Source organism: Lepisma saccharinum, chromosome 2 (assembly GCF_977018435.1).
Source record: "Lepisma saccharinum chromosome 2, izLepSacc3.1, whole genome shotgun sequence".
In the NCBI taxonomy this organism is placed as follows: Eukaryota; Metazoa; Arthropoda; class Insecta; order Zygentoma; family Lepismatidae; genus Lepisma; species Lepisma saccharinum.
The window spans coordinates 8,494,037-8,508,246 of record NC_139230.1 but is presented as its reverse complement, the minus strand read 5'-3'; the positions used below and the strand labels follow the sequence as shown (position 1 = coordinate 8,508,246).

Genomic DNA, 14,210 nt, shown 5'->3' with positions numbered 1-14,210 from the left:
ACGCATGCGCAATGGAGTCCTCAAAGGAATTGGGGATTTCCAGCAAAAACAATGCATGGAAAGGGTATGTAACGCACAGGCCCGTAGCTATAGGGGGCAGGGGGGCAACTGCCCCCTGAGAGCCTGCAGTGCCCCCCTGTGAGATATACAGAACACCTGACATTCTCACTAATCTTTACAATTATACACTGTATTACTCTAGCAACATAACAAAGACACTTGTTGATTTTGTGATTTAATGAGGTGTGTGGGATTCCGAATAATGTCGAACTAGGATTGGGGGGATCCCTTCCAGATTCAGACTTTGGGAAATGATTTCGTAATTTTCAGTATCTAGAACAGTTATGACAGTTTGAGAAGTCTTATAATAAAGGTACCTAATGTGTTTGGATGTTTTCCTTGGATGTGTTGCTATGAAGTTTGAACTACTTAATTTTTTGTTTCCCAAGTCTACCATTTGGTAATAGTGAATCATGCAGTAGTGAGGGGGAATGGATATTTAATTTTATTTACTTAGCTTTGCTTTTCTGCCACTTCTAGCTAATCGCGACAATGAGTGATGACGTGAAATTGATGAAGAGGATCTCACAAACAGTGCCACAACCACAGGGGGGGGATGTGGCATTGTCCCTCCAACATTGAACGGAAGTCCATTCTAGGGGGAGCCAAACATTTAAGTAAAAAAACAAGACTAGCAGAATCTAAGAATAGTAGGACCAATGGATACTCAAGATGGAATTAGTTTTTTTTCTTCCAGACGGCCAAGGGAACTTGCAGGGGGGACACAGAGGTTGAATTGTCTCCATTGATTTCAAATTTTCGTAAAATTTTCTTGCTCGCTTCGCTCGCAATGTCTCCTATTATTACAGTTCAGAGTCATACCTATGGGGCAAAGCGGTTTAAATTAAATAAAAAAATGTGTTAAAGAAAATGCAATGGCGCCCTGTGAAATTTTTCGCACCCTTTAAGTTTTCAGTTTGAAAAATTTGGATCTAAAAATTTTCTTGCTCGCATCGATCTCAATATGATTGTTTTCTGTAATGCATTCTAAATTACCCGAGAGAGAAGTAAGACCAAATATGTAGCTACTTCAGACTGTTGATGCTAAAACGTTTTGTCTCAAATGCACGAATAATTCTTTTGAGGAAAAGGAGACAAAATTTGTATTACTTTTATTGTTAATTTGTTATGAGGCGGATGAATTGATTATGTAATGTATTTAATGTATTCTCATTAATATACCGCGTGAGAGAAACACAACGCCGTTGGTCTCATGCATTTACTGCACATAGGAACGAAGATATGGCCATGTGAAAATATGTAAACAAACTAACAAGTGGCCCACTTGACCGTCAGTACCACGGCATGTAAGACTTCTCAGGTGCCTGACAGAACTGCCTTTACGCAGAGCAAGTTTTGATAGCAGGTCCACGAGATCGTGTTAGTTCATAGCAAGCAGTCGTAGTGGTAAGAGCGAAGATTATGGTGTTCACAAACATAGAAAAAGCGGACATGATCCTGATTTATGGGTAATGCCGAAAGAATGCCTCAGAAGTCTACCGTGTGTACGCAGAGAGATATCCGGACAGACGACAGCCATCTCGACGTCTGTTTGGTAAGTTATTTATAAATTAAGAGACACCGGAAGTGTAACACCACGAGCACGTGTGCGGAACAAGCCAACTACAGGTGAGGCAGGTGCAACAAATGTTCTCGTCGCTGTTGCTGTGAATCCGCACGTTAGCTCCCGTGAAATTGCCAGGGATGCTGGGATGAGTCAGCGAAGTGTATTGCGCATTCTGCACACACACAAGTTTCACCCATTCACACGGGAATGATTTTGTGGACCGTGTTCGGTTTTGCACATGGATGTTAGGACACGACACACCCGATTTGTCACGTATCCTCTTCACTGACGAGGCAACTTTTACCAATCATGGAAATGTCAACCTAAGGAACATGCACTATTGGTCGGTGATAAATCCACATTGGCTTCGCCAAGTGGAACGCCAGCGCCCATGGAGTGTGAACGTGTGGTGTAGTGTAGTGGGTGAACATCTCATTGGCCCTTTTTTTATACAAGGGACACTGAATGCTGACCGATACATACATTTTTTACAACATGAACTGCCTGTACTATTGGAGGACATACCACTTCAGACAAGGAGGGAAATGTGGTACCAACATGACGGGTGCCCAGCTCACAGTGCAAGACGCGCTACAGCATGTGTGGAAAATACATTTCCAAATCGTTGGATTGGACGTGGAGGGCCTGTCAAATGGCCGGCTCGTTCCCTAGATTAGGCTTTTTCCTGTGGGGAAAGCTGAAGGACATTGTCTACCGGGATGTGCCAACAACTCCAGAGGATATGCAACACCGCATTACTGCGGCCTGTAGACACATTCCCTACGAGATGCTACATTCTGTGCAACGATCTTTGCGTGGGCGCCTCGTTACCTGTATCGCAGCTGACGGCCACCACTTTGAACATACACTTTGACAGGTTTTCGCTTCTTACGCAGTGGTTCTTCGACATACTGTCATGGTCATTTTCATTATGCTGTAACACTGTCAAATACATGGTGCTGACGATGTCTACTGTATTTTTTCTTCCTTTAACACGTTCTGTCTTCATCTTGTCCAATGGCTTCTGACATCTCATACTTGTACATGCCGTGGTACTGACGGTCAAGTGGGCCACTTGTTAGTGTGTTTACATATTTTCACATGGCCATATATTCGTTCCTATGTGCAGTAAATGCATGAGACCAACGGCGTTGTGTTTCTCTACGTGTGCTCTTTTATATTATGCATGTTATTGCATATCGTTCCATTTAAAAAAAATATGACTTTGCTCCAGATGCCCCATTTGTCGATATTTTTCGACCCACCCCATACCTCCGATTTACGAGCCCCATTTGATATTATTGTTTCCCGCAAACCTCACATCGCTACTGTTTCTGGTTTCTTCGCTATTTCAGGTGGTACTTTTAGGTGCCTCACGCGGTATATTTCCAACTTACTCTCGAGTTCCTCAACTAAAAATAAATTGACTGCGAGACAAAAACTCCTCTCCCATAACACATAATATGCAGAGTATACGTAAGTTGAAATTCCATCATAATAATAATTTGAATTCTTCAAGTAGTACCTACAAATATAATTTTTCATACATATTTTCTTAGCAAAATATGAAGTTCCTCACTTCACAAGGATAACATATACACAGTATTTCACAAGAGTTTTTGTTCGAGCTAGTCGTAGGCCTAATATGAATATAAACGTCACTTCATTACTTAGTTAAAAAAAAAAGTGCCAGGCAATCAGAATTCGAGGGTATGCCTGAAATTATTTGTAGTATCTCATGTATCAAGGGGGCTTTTTAAGTAAAATGAAGGATACATACCACATGTTTTGGTAAATTCAGAGTAGTAGAAACGTAATTATACTGCATGTTGCAACTGAAACCGTAGCCTCGAAGGCCGAAGTCGTTTAGTGATCCACTCATACACTCGGTACCAAACATTTCAATTTCGAGTAGACATCTGGGCATGGCTGTATTTTTTGTAAGCATCCCTTCATAGATTTAATATGATCATCATTCATCTTCATCGTCGCGATTATCTACAAGTGGCAGAAAAGCGATATAAAACATGAATAATACAAAAGTATAACAAACAAAAGAGGATAAAAGGATGAACTGAGTTAATGATAGGAAGTTTTATAAAATTACTGTTTCTTGAAGAATCTTGTCCTTTGTTCCGATTGTATTTCTCAGTCACACGTTGCTAAATGTCCATGTCGACTGCCATTCTTGCGTTCTTGAAAATTACTTTCTTGTCTGTCTATGCTCTTCTTTCAAACGTGGTAGGTAGGCGGGCGTTCTGTCTGTTTCTACACCAAAAAGTTTAATGCACCTCCTGTCCAGGAAGACAAGAATTACTGAAAGTAATTTTCAAAATTGTAAGCGGATGAGGGCCCTTGTAAATGATAAAATATACTGTCCTTTTATTCGCTTAGTTTTGAGAATCACTTTCCATACAATTCTTGCCTTCTTGAGAGTCCAATGGCCCTGTCTAGCTACAGACCAGTTGCATAAACGCGGTTTCGTTTGTTTCGTACAACAATTCCATCTAACATTTCGTTTCTACGTATTTTCTACTTGCCAAAAGTGTCTTTCATATCGCCCCAAGGCGTTGTCTACTCGGATGCTTCGTGATCGAAGGTCACGTGTACAAAGTTTCAGGATTCAGATTTTCCGATTTTGCGTTGTGCTGCTGCTATCAGTTCTGTTCACCTTCTCAAGGTCACGCAGCAAGCAATTATTTTTCGTCTTCCGATAGGAGAAAGCTTGCCTCTCGCTTAGGTGGACGAACGCGTGGCACGGATGATTTTTTGGCTCAACCATGGTTGGTCCTTTATGTTTCGTCCTTCAGCAACTTAATCTAAGCACGAATCATTCACATCGCCAAACAACTGTATTATTTTTTAAAAAATGATGTAACGCATGTAAACAGATATATATATATATATATATATATATATATATATATATATATATAGATATATAGATAGATAGATAGATAGATAGATAGATAGATATAAACGTTTTCAACAAACGATTGTTTTGCTATCGTATAAAGTGAACGCACATGTTAAAATTCATCTTGCATAAATAATCAAATTAGAACAAATTCACATAAAGCGATTAAGTATGCAGAAAAGAAATATATTTGTGATAAATACATAGTTAATTAGTAAATTCCAATAACCAGAACTTTTGTCACGCCAAATCTTGTTTACGGTTGTTTTCAAACGTTTTGTTTTACAATTTAATTTTTTCACTGACATCCAAAACGAAAATACGTATTATAACTTAGTGACTTTCAAGGGGTCAAAATACTGTAATGTTAGTATGCTGCCGATCATAATTATGAGGCTTCTTCGAAAACGCCTTCGATAACGGTATTTGCTATTCGTAACGGATATGTGTATCACTTTTTCGAAACAGACTTTTGTGGAGGAACGTTACAAAAGTAACGAGCACAATTATACGAAAGACCTATGTTATTCTCTCCGGAACACGGCATCGTACACGGTATTGCACATCGGAACGTCTGTATGATACCAGCTATAAATAACGTTGTTGCTTTGAAAAAAGGAATGTAACGTTTTTACAGTCGTGACCTCAATTAAGTTACTGGTTAATTGAAACGTTACTATCACTTTCCACATACACTAAAGTTACTAGTCAATAAGTGACAAACCTCTTTCTTACCCTGTAACGTTACTGGTTGCCGGCAATGGATGTAACGTTAAAGCGTCACCTAATGACCTACTGCTTTACAAATCAGTTATGGTTCGGTACCGTTATGCACACCTGTAACGTAATGTTTCATATACCTGAGGTAACGTTTCTGTTCACGAAAAAAGTTACTCTGTTTCAGGTTGTAACGTAACGGAAACCGTAATTGAAAATACCGTTTCATTTCGTTACGTTATGACTCCCTGGTGGGGAGCAAGACCAAGAGTGTTCGCACGCGATCACTGTGACGTAAAAGAGACCAGTTTTGGAAGCGCTGCGCAGGCAAGTCTGGCTCTCGTAGTCTACGTTTGACCTTCATGACTGCTGTACCCGCGAGAGGAGCTCGAAGGTTTGGTTCTCTCCGGCAGTCGTCCCAGTCGTGTTGCAGGTGCTGGGATATCATCAGCAGTTCGCTCTAGGTTGCCATACGCATTGAAGGGTACTAGTATGTTGTATTGAAAGAAGTTGACGTGGTGGAGTGGGCAAGTCAAGTATCGCAACAATTGGTCTGTGGTGTTAGTACGGTGATACGGCCAATTTGTGCAGTGTGCCAGTGTTAAACAAAAACAATACTTTGCAGTTTCCAGCTCCCTATTACACAGATGGCTGAGTATACGACCCAGCAGCTAGCAGACATGCATCTCATGTATGGGAAGGCACGTGGTAATAGCCGTGAGGCAAGGCGTCTTTATGGAGAACGCTTTCCACATAGACGTTTACCGTCTCACACCTTCTTTCAGGTAGTGGACAGTCGACTGCGTGAAACAGGGTCAGTGTTACCACCGCGGCAAGAAGTTGGAAGACCCCGAAGTGTACGCACACATCAGTTTGCAGAAAATGTGTTAACAGCGGTCGCAGAACATCTTGGCACCAGTACGCGCGTGCTCGCTCGGGCACGAAACACGTCTCATGTGAATGTATCGCGAGTGTTGTCAGAGGAAGGAATGCACCCTTTTAAACTGCAGAAAGTACAAGAACTGTTACCTCGTGACTTTCGCTCTCGTACGGAGTTTTGCCAATGGTTGTTTCATCAGCTGGACACAAACCCTCATTTCGGGGCAAACGTATTGTGGACAGATGAAGCCATTTTCACCAGGATGGATGTCTTCAATAGTAGAAACAGTCATGTCTGGGACTTTGACAACCCACATGCACTTTTTGTGGCCCATCACCAGAACAGGTTTTCAGTGAATGTGTGGTGCGAGATAGTATATGATCATTTAATTAATTCTCCCTGTTCGCCTGAATGGTCTCACGTATCATGCATTTCTTAGTGAGGTTCTGCCTGAACTGTTGGAGACCGTACCTTTGGCACTGCTGCAAGAAATGTGGTACCAACACGATGGGGCACCAGCTCATTTCGATCGTAAAGTACGACATTTCCTGCATGACGTGTTTCGCAATATGTTCATTGGTAGGTATGAGCCTGTGCCTTGGCCACCGAGGTCGCCAGATCTCAACCCTCTCAAACAAAATTAGGTGTGGATGGCAAGTTTGACGTTTTTCATGAACTGAATGAGGTTTGACGACCGCTCGAAAGACAGAAGAGCTGGAGACTTGTTTTCAAGCAAAACTGAAGACAAATTGTTGCATGTATACGTACATTCGACTAATCGGTCAAACTTGATTTTGCGCCTGGTCTGTTGGAACGGTAGTATTTTGTTTTTAAATTTCGGGTTACTATAATTTGCAGTAGGTGTAAAAAATTAATCCAATTCTCATGTTTCTGCCGTAATTCACGGAGCAAAGTGACGTGAGAATTATACCTCTTAAGTAACAACTCTCGCGACTTGAGTAAGAGTTGTGCAATTTTTTTTTTCACTCGCCGCACAGACTGAAATTATATTTGTCAATAATGCTTTATCCATTGGAACGACCGAAGAAATGACAGAGGAAGCATGAATATCGTAACCGTGTGTTTTGCCAAACTTACTAATCATGCAAGACTCGCAACAAAACACTACGAGTGGACCAGGCTTAAAAGTATGGCGATTTACATCTTTTCTAAGTGGTGTATTCTGCATGTTATCATCTTTCCTGTTTGTAATACATACTTGACTCAATATGTCTCTCGTTCAAGATTCCAGGGCCGACCTGGCCATAGGCTATTTCTATAATTTATTTCCTGTAGTCGTCGCGATTATCCTAAGTTTTTATTAATTTTAGCGGCCGCGGTGGCTCAGTCGGTAACGCGTCTGACTACCATGCTAAAGGTCCCGGGTTCGATCCCCGGCCGGTTCAAATCCGGGAACTTTTCTAACGTTGGAAGCGGCCCCGGCGCCCACCCAGCGTCGAATAACCTGGGGGGAACCCTGGGGGGTAAAGGCGGTCAGGGGCGTGATGCTGATCACATCCCCCCCACTCACGACCGGATCAAGAAAGTGTGGGGCGTTACCTCCACACCCCCTATACGCCTTCATGGCGTGGTGCTATGCACAGGGGAGCACTTTACCTTTTTTATTAGTTTTAAGCTCTGGAAAAGAGCGAAGGGGTATTACGTTACTAAGTGCTTTCATTGTTAGGTGAATTAAGGTTACGTCTCTTAGTATAATAAAGCATACCTAAATTCTTTCGATGTTAGGTGGGTCACCTTTAAGGCTCTTAGCATTTAAATAACGTCCCTATCTTCCAAATCAGATCACATAATATCTCGTCTCAAACACTGCTTTCCCGATGGCACAGTGGTAACGTCGTCGACTTGAAATCAGGCGTCCGGGGTTCGATACCTGGTGGAGGCACATTGTATACAATGGACCATCCGTGGATCGGATCCCACTTCAAACTGTAGGTCCAGTCCAGATTAGCATATCTATGCATGAAGTGGACTTTAAAAAAAATAATTTCGTCTCTAGCACGAAACCACCACCTAACATTGCATGAAAGTCTACTAAAACTTCGTGTCTGAAATGACTGGAAACTGACAATGGCTACTCGCTGCAAAGTGCAGACACTCGTGTAAGCTACTTTCGAAATCATAATTTCTCCTGTAAATAATACTTTTTAAAGCTTTTAACTGTGCTAAGGAGTTTCTTAAAGCTTCAAACTTACTACCGAAATAGTTTCCAGTATTGTAAATTGTTTCCTACACTTGCGAGAAACCATTCAACATTCGGAACAGTTACAGTAACTGTTAAATTTAGAAGTAAGTAGGGATTATCACAATTTACTGAGTCAATCCACAAAAAAAAAAAGTTCGCCGTGCATGTAGCACAGTGTCATGAAGTCTCATTTAGAGGATGAGGGTAGGAAGTTATCAACGAATAAATACCATAAATATGGCTTAAACATTTGACATGACATGTGGAAGAAAGAGTAGCGTCGAAGTTGGGTTTTGCTCACGAATACCCGTAGGAGTCGCGTAAAATTTTTAGGGGGGGAGACTTTAATAGTATAAATAACAATACTTATTACCATGCTTATGATTATAAAATAAACTAATAAAAAATAAATTTAGTGCTCTTTTTAGCTCCTCCATAGTTATTTCTTTAGTTTCTCCCTCCTCTTGGTGTTGCTGTTTTTCTTCCTCAGTCTGTTCTTTCTCCTTTTCTCCAATTTCCATATTTCCTCCAAGCAATTCTTGGAAATATTCTTTCCACCGCTCTATAATGTCATTTTCACTTCGGAGGAGGTTACCACTTTTGTTTTTTATGAACGTAAGAGGACATTGCTTCTCTGTTCGCATTGATTTTAATACTTTGTAGAACAGCTTTTGGTTATTTTGTAGGTTTCCTTCCATTGCTTCTCCAAATTTTTCCCATGACTGTTGTTTTGCATCTTTCACTATATTCTTCACTACTAATCTTTGATGTTTATAAGCTTCATAGTCACTTAAATGTTTTGTGAGTAGGTATTTCTTCCACCGTTGCTTCTTTTCCTTTACCATTTCTTTTATCTCTTCCGTCCACCATGCTGTTCTTCTCTGTTGTTGCTTTCCGCTGGACTTTCCGCAGATTTCGGCCGCTGCTCCTAAGATTGCCTCTTTATATAAACTCCATATTTCTTCCAGTTTATCTTCTCTCATAGTGGGCCATTCCAATGTTTCCACCCTTTGTTTCACAGCCTCTTGATAGTCTTTTTGTCTTGCCTCTTCTCTCAATTTATATACCTTTATTCTTTCTTTAGGTTTCCTTTCGTTATCACCAGGGTCCTTGGTCTTGATATTAACATGTAACTGCATAATTACTAAATAGTGGTCACTTCCAATCTCGTAACCTCTATATGCTCTTGCATCTAAGATAAATCTCCACTGTTTCCTCTGTATTAATATGTAGTCGATAATAGATTTTTCCTTTCGGCTGGGGACTTCTCTTGTATATCTATGTGTTTCTTTATGTGGGAACATTGTGTTCGTAATTACAAAATAATTTCCTGCACACATATCTAGTAATCTTCTCCCATTATTATTCTGGTGCGTCTCGCCGTATTTCCCTAGCAGCCCTTCCATTCCTTCTATGTTGTTTCCAACTCTACCATTAAAATCGCCTAATACAAAGACAGCTCCCATGGTGTCATCCACTGTCCTCTGCAGCTCTTCGTAAAATATATCTTTCTCTTCTGCTATATCATCTTCATTTGGTGCATATATAGCAATAAAAGTAGTGTCTTTATTTATGCTACTATTAAAGGTTAAAGTTACCAAGATTATTCTTTCATTGATGAATTTCCAGCATTTAACATAATGTCTGTAGGCCTCGGTGATTACTATAGCCACTCCTCCTTTTGCTCTCTGTTTTTTGCCTACGCCTGAATGAAACATTAGAAATCTTTCACCACTATTTGGTTCTATTATTTGTTCATATCCATTTCCTTTTTTCTTGGTCTCTGTCACCGCCAATATATTCAACCTTGCTCTCACCATTTCCGTCATTAATTCAAACTCCTTTCCAGCAAGTCCAAGTACATTCCAGGTTGCCACTCTCATTATCCTTTTCCCTCTCTTGGTCGTCAACAGTTTAATCAGTCCGGTTTCTCCTCTGTAGTTTCTTTTAATAATTTCATCTCGGACACTCGGGTTATCAGCCCTAGTTCCAAAGCCTTGTGGGAGGGGCTGCCTCCCTTATAGCCCTCGGCCTGCTAGATTTTCTTTTAGGGTTTCTTCCCTTAGCCTTTGAGGTTTCTCCCTCTCACTGCAAGGCAGCAGTTTGCCTCGGTCCGGGACTGCTTATTCGGGTTTCCCCTTATTCGCAGCTATCCCCCATATCTGGGGGCCATTCTCTATCCGCCACCTGCGACCCGCCCAGTAGCTGAGGCTCGCCCTAAAGAAAATGAAACTAGGCAAAGCGGCAGGACATGACCAGATAGCACCTGAGATGCTTAAATTCATGGGCAAAAGTGGTCAAGACATACTACTTAAGATTATTAATCTCATTTGGAAAGCAAAGAAGATACCAGCTGAATGGGAGTGTAGTGCCACTGTGCCAATATTCAAAAAAGGAGATAATAGAGACTGCAAAAACCATCGTGGGATATCGCTATTGAGTGTGCCGGGGAAAGTATATGCGAGGATACTAGAAGATAGAATAAGGCAAGTGGTAGAGCCACAGCTAGACGAGGCACAGTGCGGATTCCGACCAGGAAGAAGCACACAAGACCAGAGGTGGTCATTTTCGTTCAACCTCCCTCACCCTCACCCTCACGATTTGCCTATCGCCCTCACCCTCATGACTCACCAGTCGCCCTCACCCTCACAGGCCCTCACCCTCACGACTCACCAGTCGCCCTCACCCTCACACGCCCTCACCCTCACGATTTGCCTTTCGCCCTCACCCTCACACGCCCTCACCCTCACGACTCACCAGTCGCCCTCACCCTCACAGGCTCTCACCCTCACGACTCACCAGTCGCCCTCACCCTCACACGCCCTCACCCTCACGATTTGCCTTTCGTCCTCACCCTCACACGCCCTCACCCTCACGACTCACCAGTCGCCCTCACCCTCACACGCCCTCACCCTCACGACTCGACTTCGCCCTCACCCTCACACGCCCTCACCCTCACGACTCATCAGTCGCCCTCACCCTCACACGCCCTCACCCTCACGACTCGCCTTTCGCCCTCACCCTCACACACCCTCACCCTCACAAGTCTTCGGAGGGTGAGGGTGAGGTCTGCCCTCATGAGGGTCGCCCTCCGGAGGGTGACCACCTCTGCACAAGACCTCATATTTACCATCAGGCAGATCAGTGAAAAACTGATGAGATATGGAAAAGAAGCACACATGGCTTTCATAGAACTAGAGAAAGCCTTCGACACCATTCCGAGGGATGAAATATGGAAAATACTAAAACAAAGAAATGTTAGCAATCAATTAATTACAGCAACGCAGAGTCTGTATAAGAAATGTAGAAACTATGTCCGCACCTGCAATGCAGAGTCTCAAGAGTTTGAGACTATAGTAGGACTTAAACAAGGATGTATCCTTAGCCCACTCCTCTTTATTACCTTAATTGATGATGTTATTAAATTATGCAATGGGAAGGTACAGAAATTCAAGCTGGGGTATAGGTTTTTAAAACCAATATATATAAACCACTGTGCCTTCGCCGATGACATATTAATATTGGGAGATTCCGAAAGAAATTTACAAAAGAACGTGAGAATCTGGGAAAAAGAGTTATTAAAGAGGGGTATGAAGATAAATGATAAAAAGACTCAGACCATGATGATGGCACGACAGCCAAATATACATCAGATTGCTTTGAATAATGGAACGACATTAGAACAGACTCGGGGTTATAGTGCAGCAAGATGGTAGAATAGATGGTGAAATTATAGCTCGATCCCAAGCCTCAGGGAGACTCTTTAATGCGCTAAAGAGAAATTTCCTAAATAATCCATTAGTGACCAAAAATACGAAAATCCGTGTGTATAAAGTGATATATTTACCTACATTACTTTATGGTAGTGAAACCTGGACATTGACAAATAAACATAGGAGTAAAATACAGGCTTCAGAAATGAGATTTCTCCGCAAAATAAAAGGGAAAACAAGAAGAGACAAAATTAGGAATCAGACCATTAGAGCTAGCCTGGGCGTATCACCAGTGCTTGAGAGAATCGAACAGAACCAGTTACGATGGTTTGGGCACATACAAAGAATGGAAGACTCCAGAATAGCTAAACAAGCCTTGAATGCAAAGATGCAAGGAGCAAGACCACGCGGGAAACCCAGAAGAACATGGGAAGAAGATGTGAAGGTAGCTGTAGAGGCTAGAGGAGGAGAGTGGAGGAGAGCAAAGGAGCTGGCCCGAGACAGAATCCGATGGAAGACCCTCTGGGAAACCTCAACACCGCAAGGTAGAAGAGGATCTACTAAGTAAGTAAGTAAGTAAGTAAGTAAAATTAAATTTTCTACTATTATTTATTATACACATACTTTTCTACTCATCTACCACATGAGTAAAGATCCAGAGTAACTGTTGTATTCAGTGGCGTGCCCAAGGGGGGAGGGGGTTGGTGGGGGTTATAACCCCCCCTTTCGCCCAGTATTCCTACAAAAAGAACGTCAAAGGTAGGAAAATATGACAAGATGAGGGCTGACTACCAAGAAAATGTATACATAACCACTCCCTTTCGAAAATCCTGGGCACGCCACTGGTTGTATAATTATTATTTACATTTCACGCAGCAAGTGGACTGAAATGCAATTATTCTATTTTGTTATTAACTTTTGCACATATCGTTCAAGTAAAATCTTTAAAAGCTAGGGATAAATCTTAGTCCTAGTGTTTGTTGTGTGACCTAGCACATAATTCTTATTTGGAAGTTTGAAAAAAAAACTGTGCAGCCATTGGCGGCGATTTAGAGGGGGCCAGGGGGCAGTTGCCTCCCCCCACCTTTTGCTCTTTTGCCTCCGCACGATGGTAAACCTTATCTGTAGGGAGGCGAATTATACAATTTTTCAGAATACCACAGAATTTTGCACTTTAACGCGAGAAACTCCGCGAAATATACAATACAAAATGGGGATAACACTTTTGTTAAAAATGAACTACCTAAAGCGCTATTAGATCTGTCATTTCTAGTCTAGCGTGTGAAAGTTCGATTGAAAATAGATTGTCAAGCTTCATTTATTGCTGTTTGGTGCAGATATGACATCGTCCTGAAAAGGAATTCGCTGGGGATCTTCCCAGAAGGAAACTTTCCTAGGAACGAGAAAATTTTCAGGGAGAAATATCTGTTGCAGGGGAGGGGGTTAGGGGGCATGAATTTGAATTTGCATGAATTTGAATTTAAAATTTTGGGTGCGTCATCACTAAGGCTATTTTGCACCCGTCACATTATACGGGGTCCAGCCCCTTATCGTTACACAGAACAACTCTAACGTTGCATAATTAAAATCATGAAATATTCTGACTTTCGTTAAAAGCTGAGGCTGTAAAGGAGCACTCAGTACAAATAAGGATAAAACACAGGACAACACAAACAAAATCATACTGGCCATAGGGCCAGTCGCAACAGCCTCGTTAGTCTGCAGTCCAGAGTGTACTACGTGGAAGTGAGGTTGACTACGTGGAAGGAGCACCCCTTACACCCCGGGTGTATGTGTGTGTACACAATACTGTATTTGGAAGTCGCAGGGGAATTTTTTGGCATTGTTAGGGAAATGTGATGTGTATGACTGTGTTCAGATTGGTGATATCATTCAATAAACATTTCATATGTACTGGCTGATGAGTTGAAATAGTTTGCCAAATGGAAGAAATTTATCCATTTCCTGCAAAGGTAACTCATAAATTTATTATTTTTGTCATTAACCTTTTGGATCCCAAGCGTCTCGATCGAGATACCCAAATGTAACCCTCACGCTCCCAAGCATCTCGATCGAGACGCTGTGTCAAGGTCGTAGTTTTTACGTTATAACTTTTCTATTTTTGGATAGAATTTCGATTTTTCTTTTATATA

General features: G+C 41.7%; 1 protein-coding gene across 1 annotated transcript; it reads right to left on the bottom strand.

Moving 5' to 3' along the window:
• Nucleotides 1-8,688: 8,688 nt before the first annotated feature.
• Nucleotides 8,689-10,227, bottom strand: LOC145981203 (uncharacterized). Its single transcript, XM_083114331.1, has one exon. The coding sequence runs from the start codon at nt 10,225-10,227 to the stop codon at nt 8,689-8,691; it is 1,539 nt and encodes a 512-aa protein (XP_082970457.1).
• Between the last annotated feature and the right edge of the window lie 3,983 nt (nt 10,228-14,210).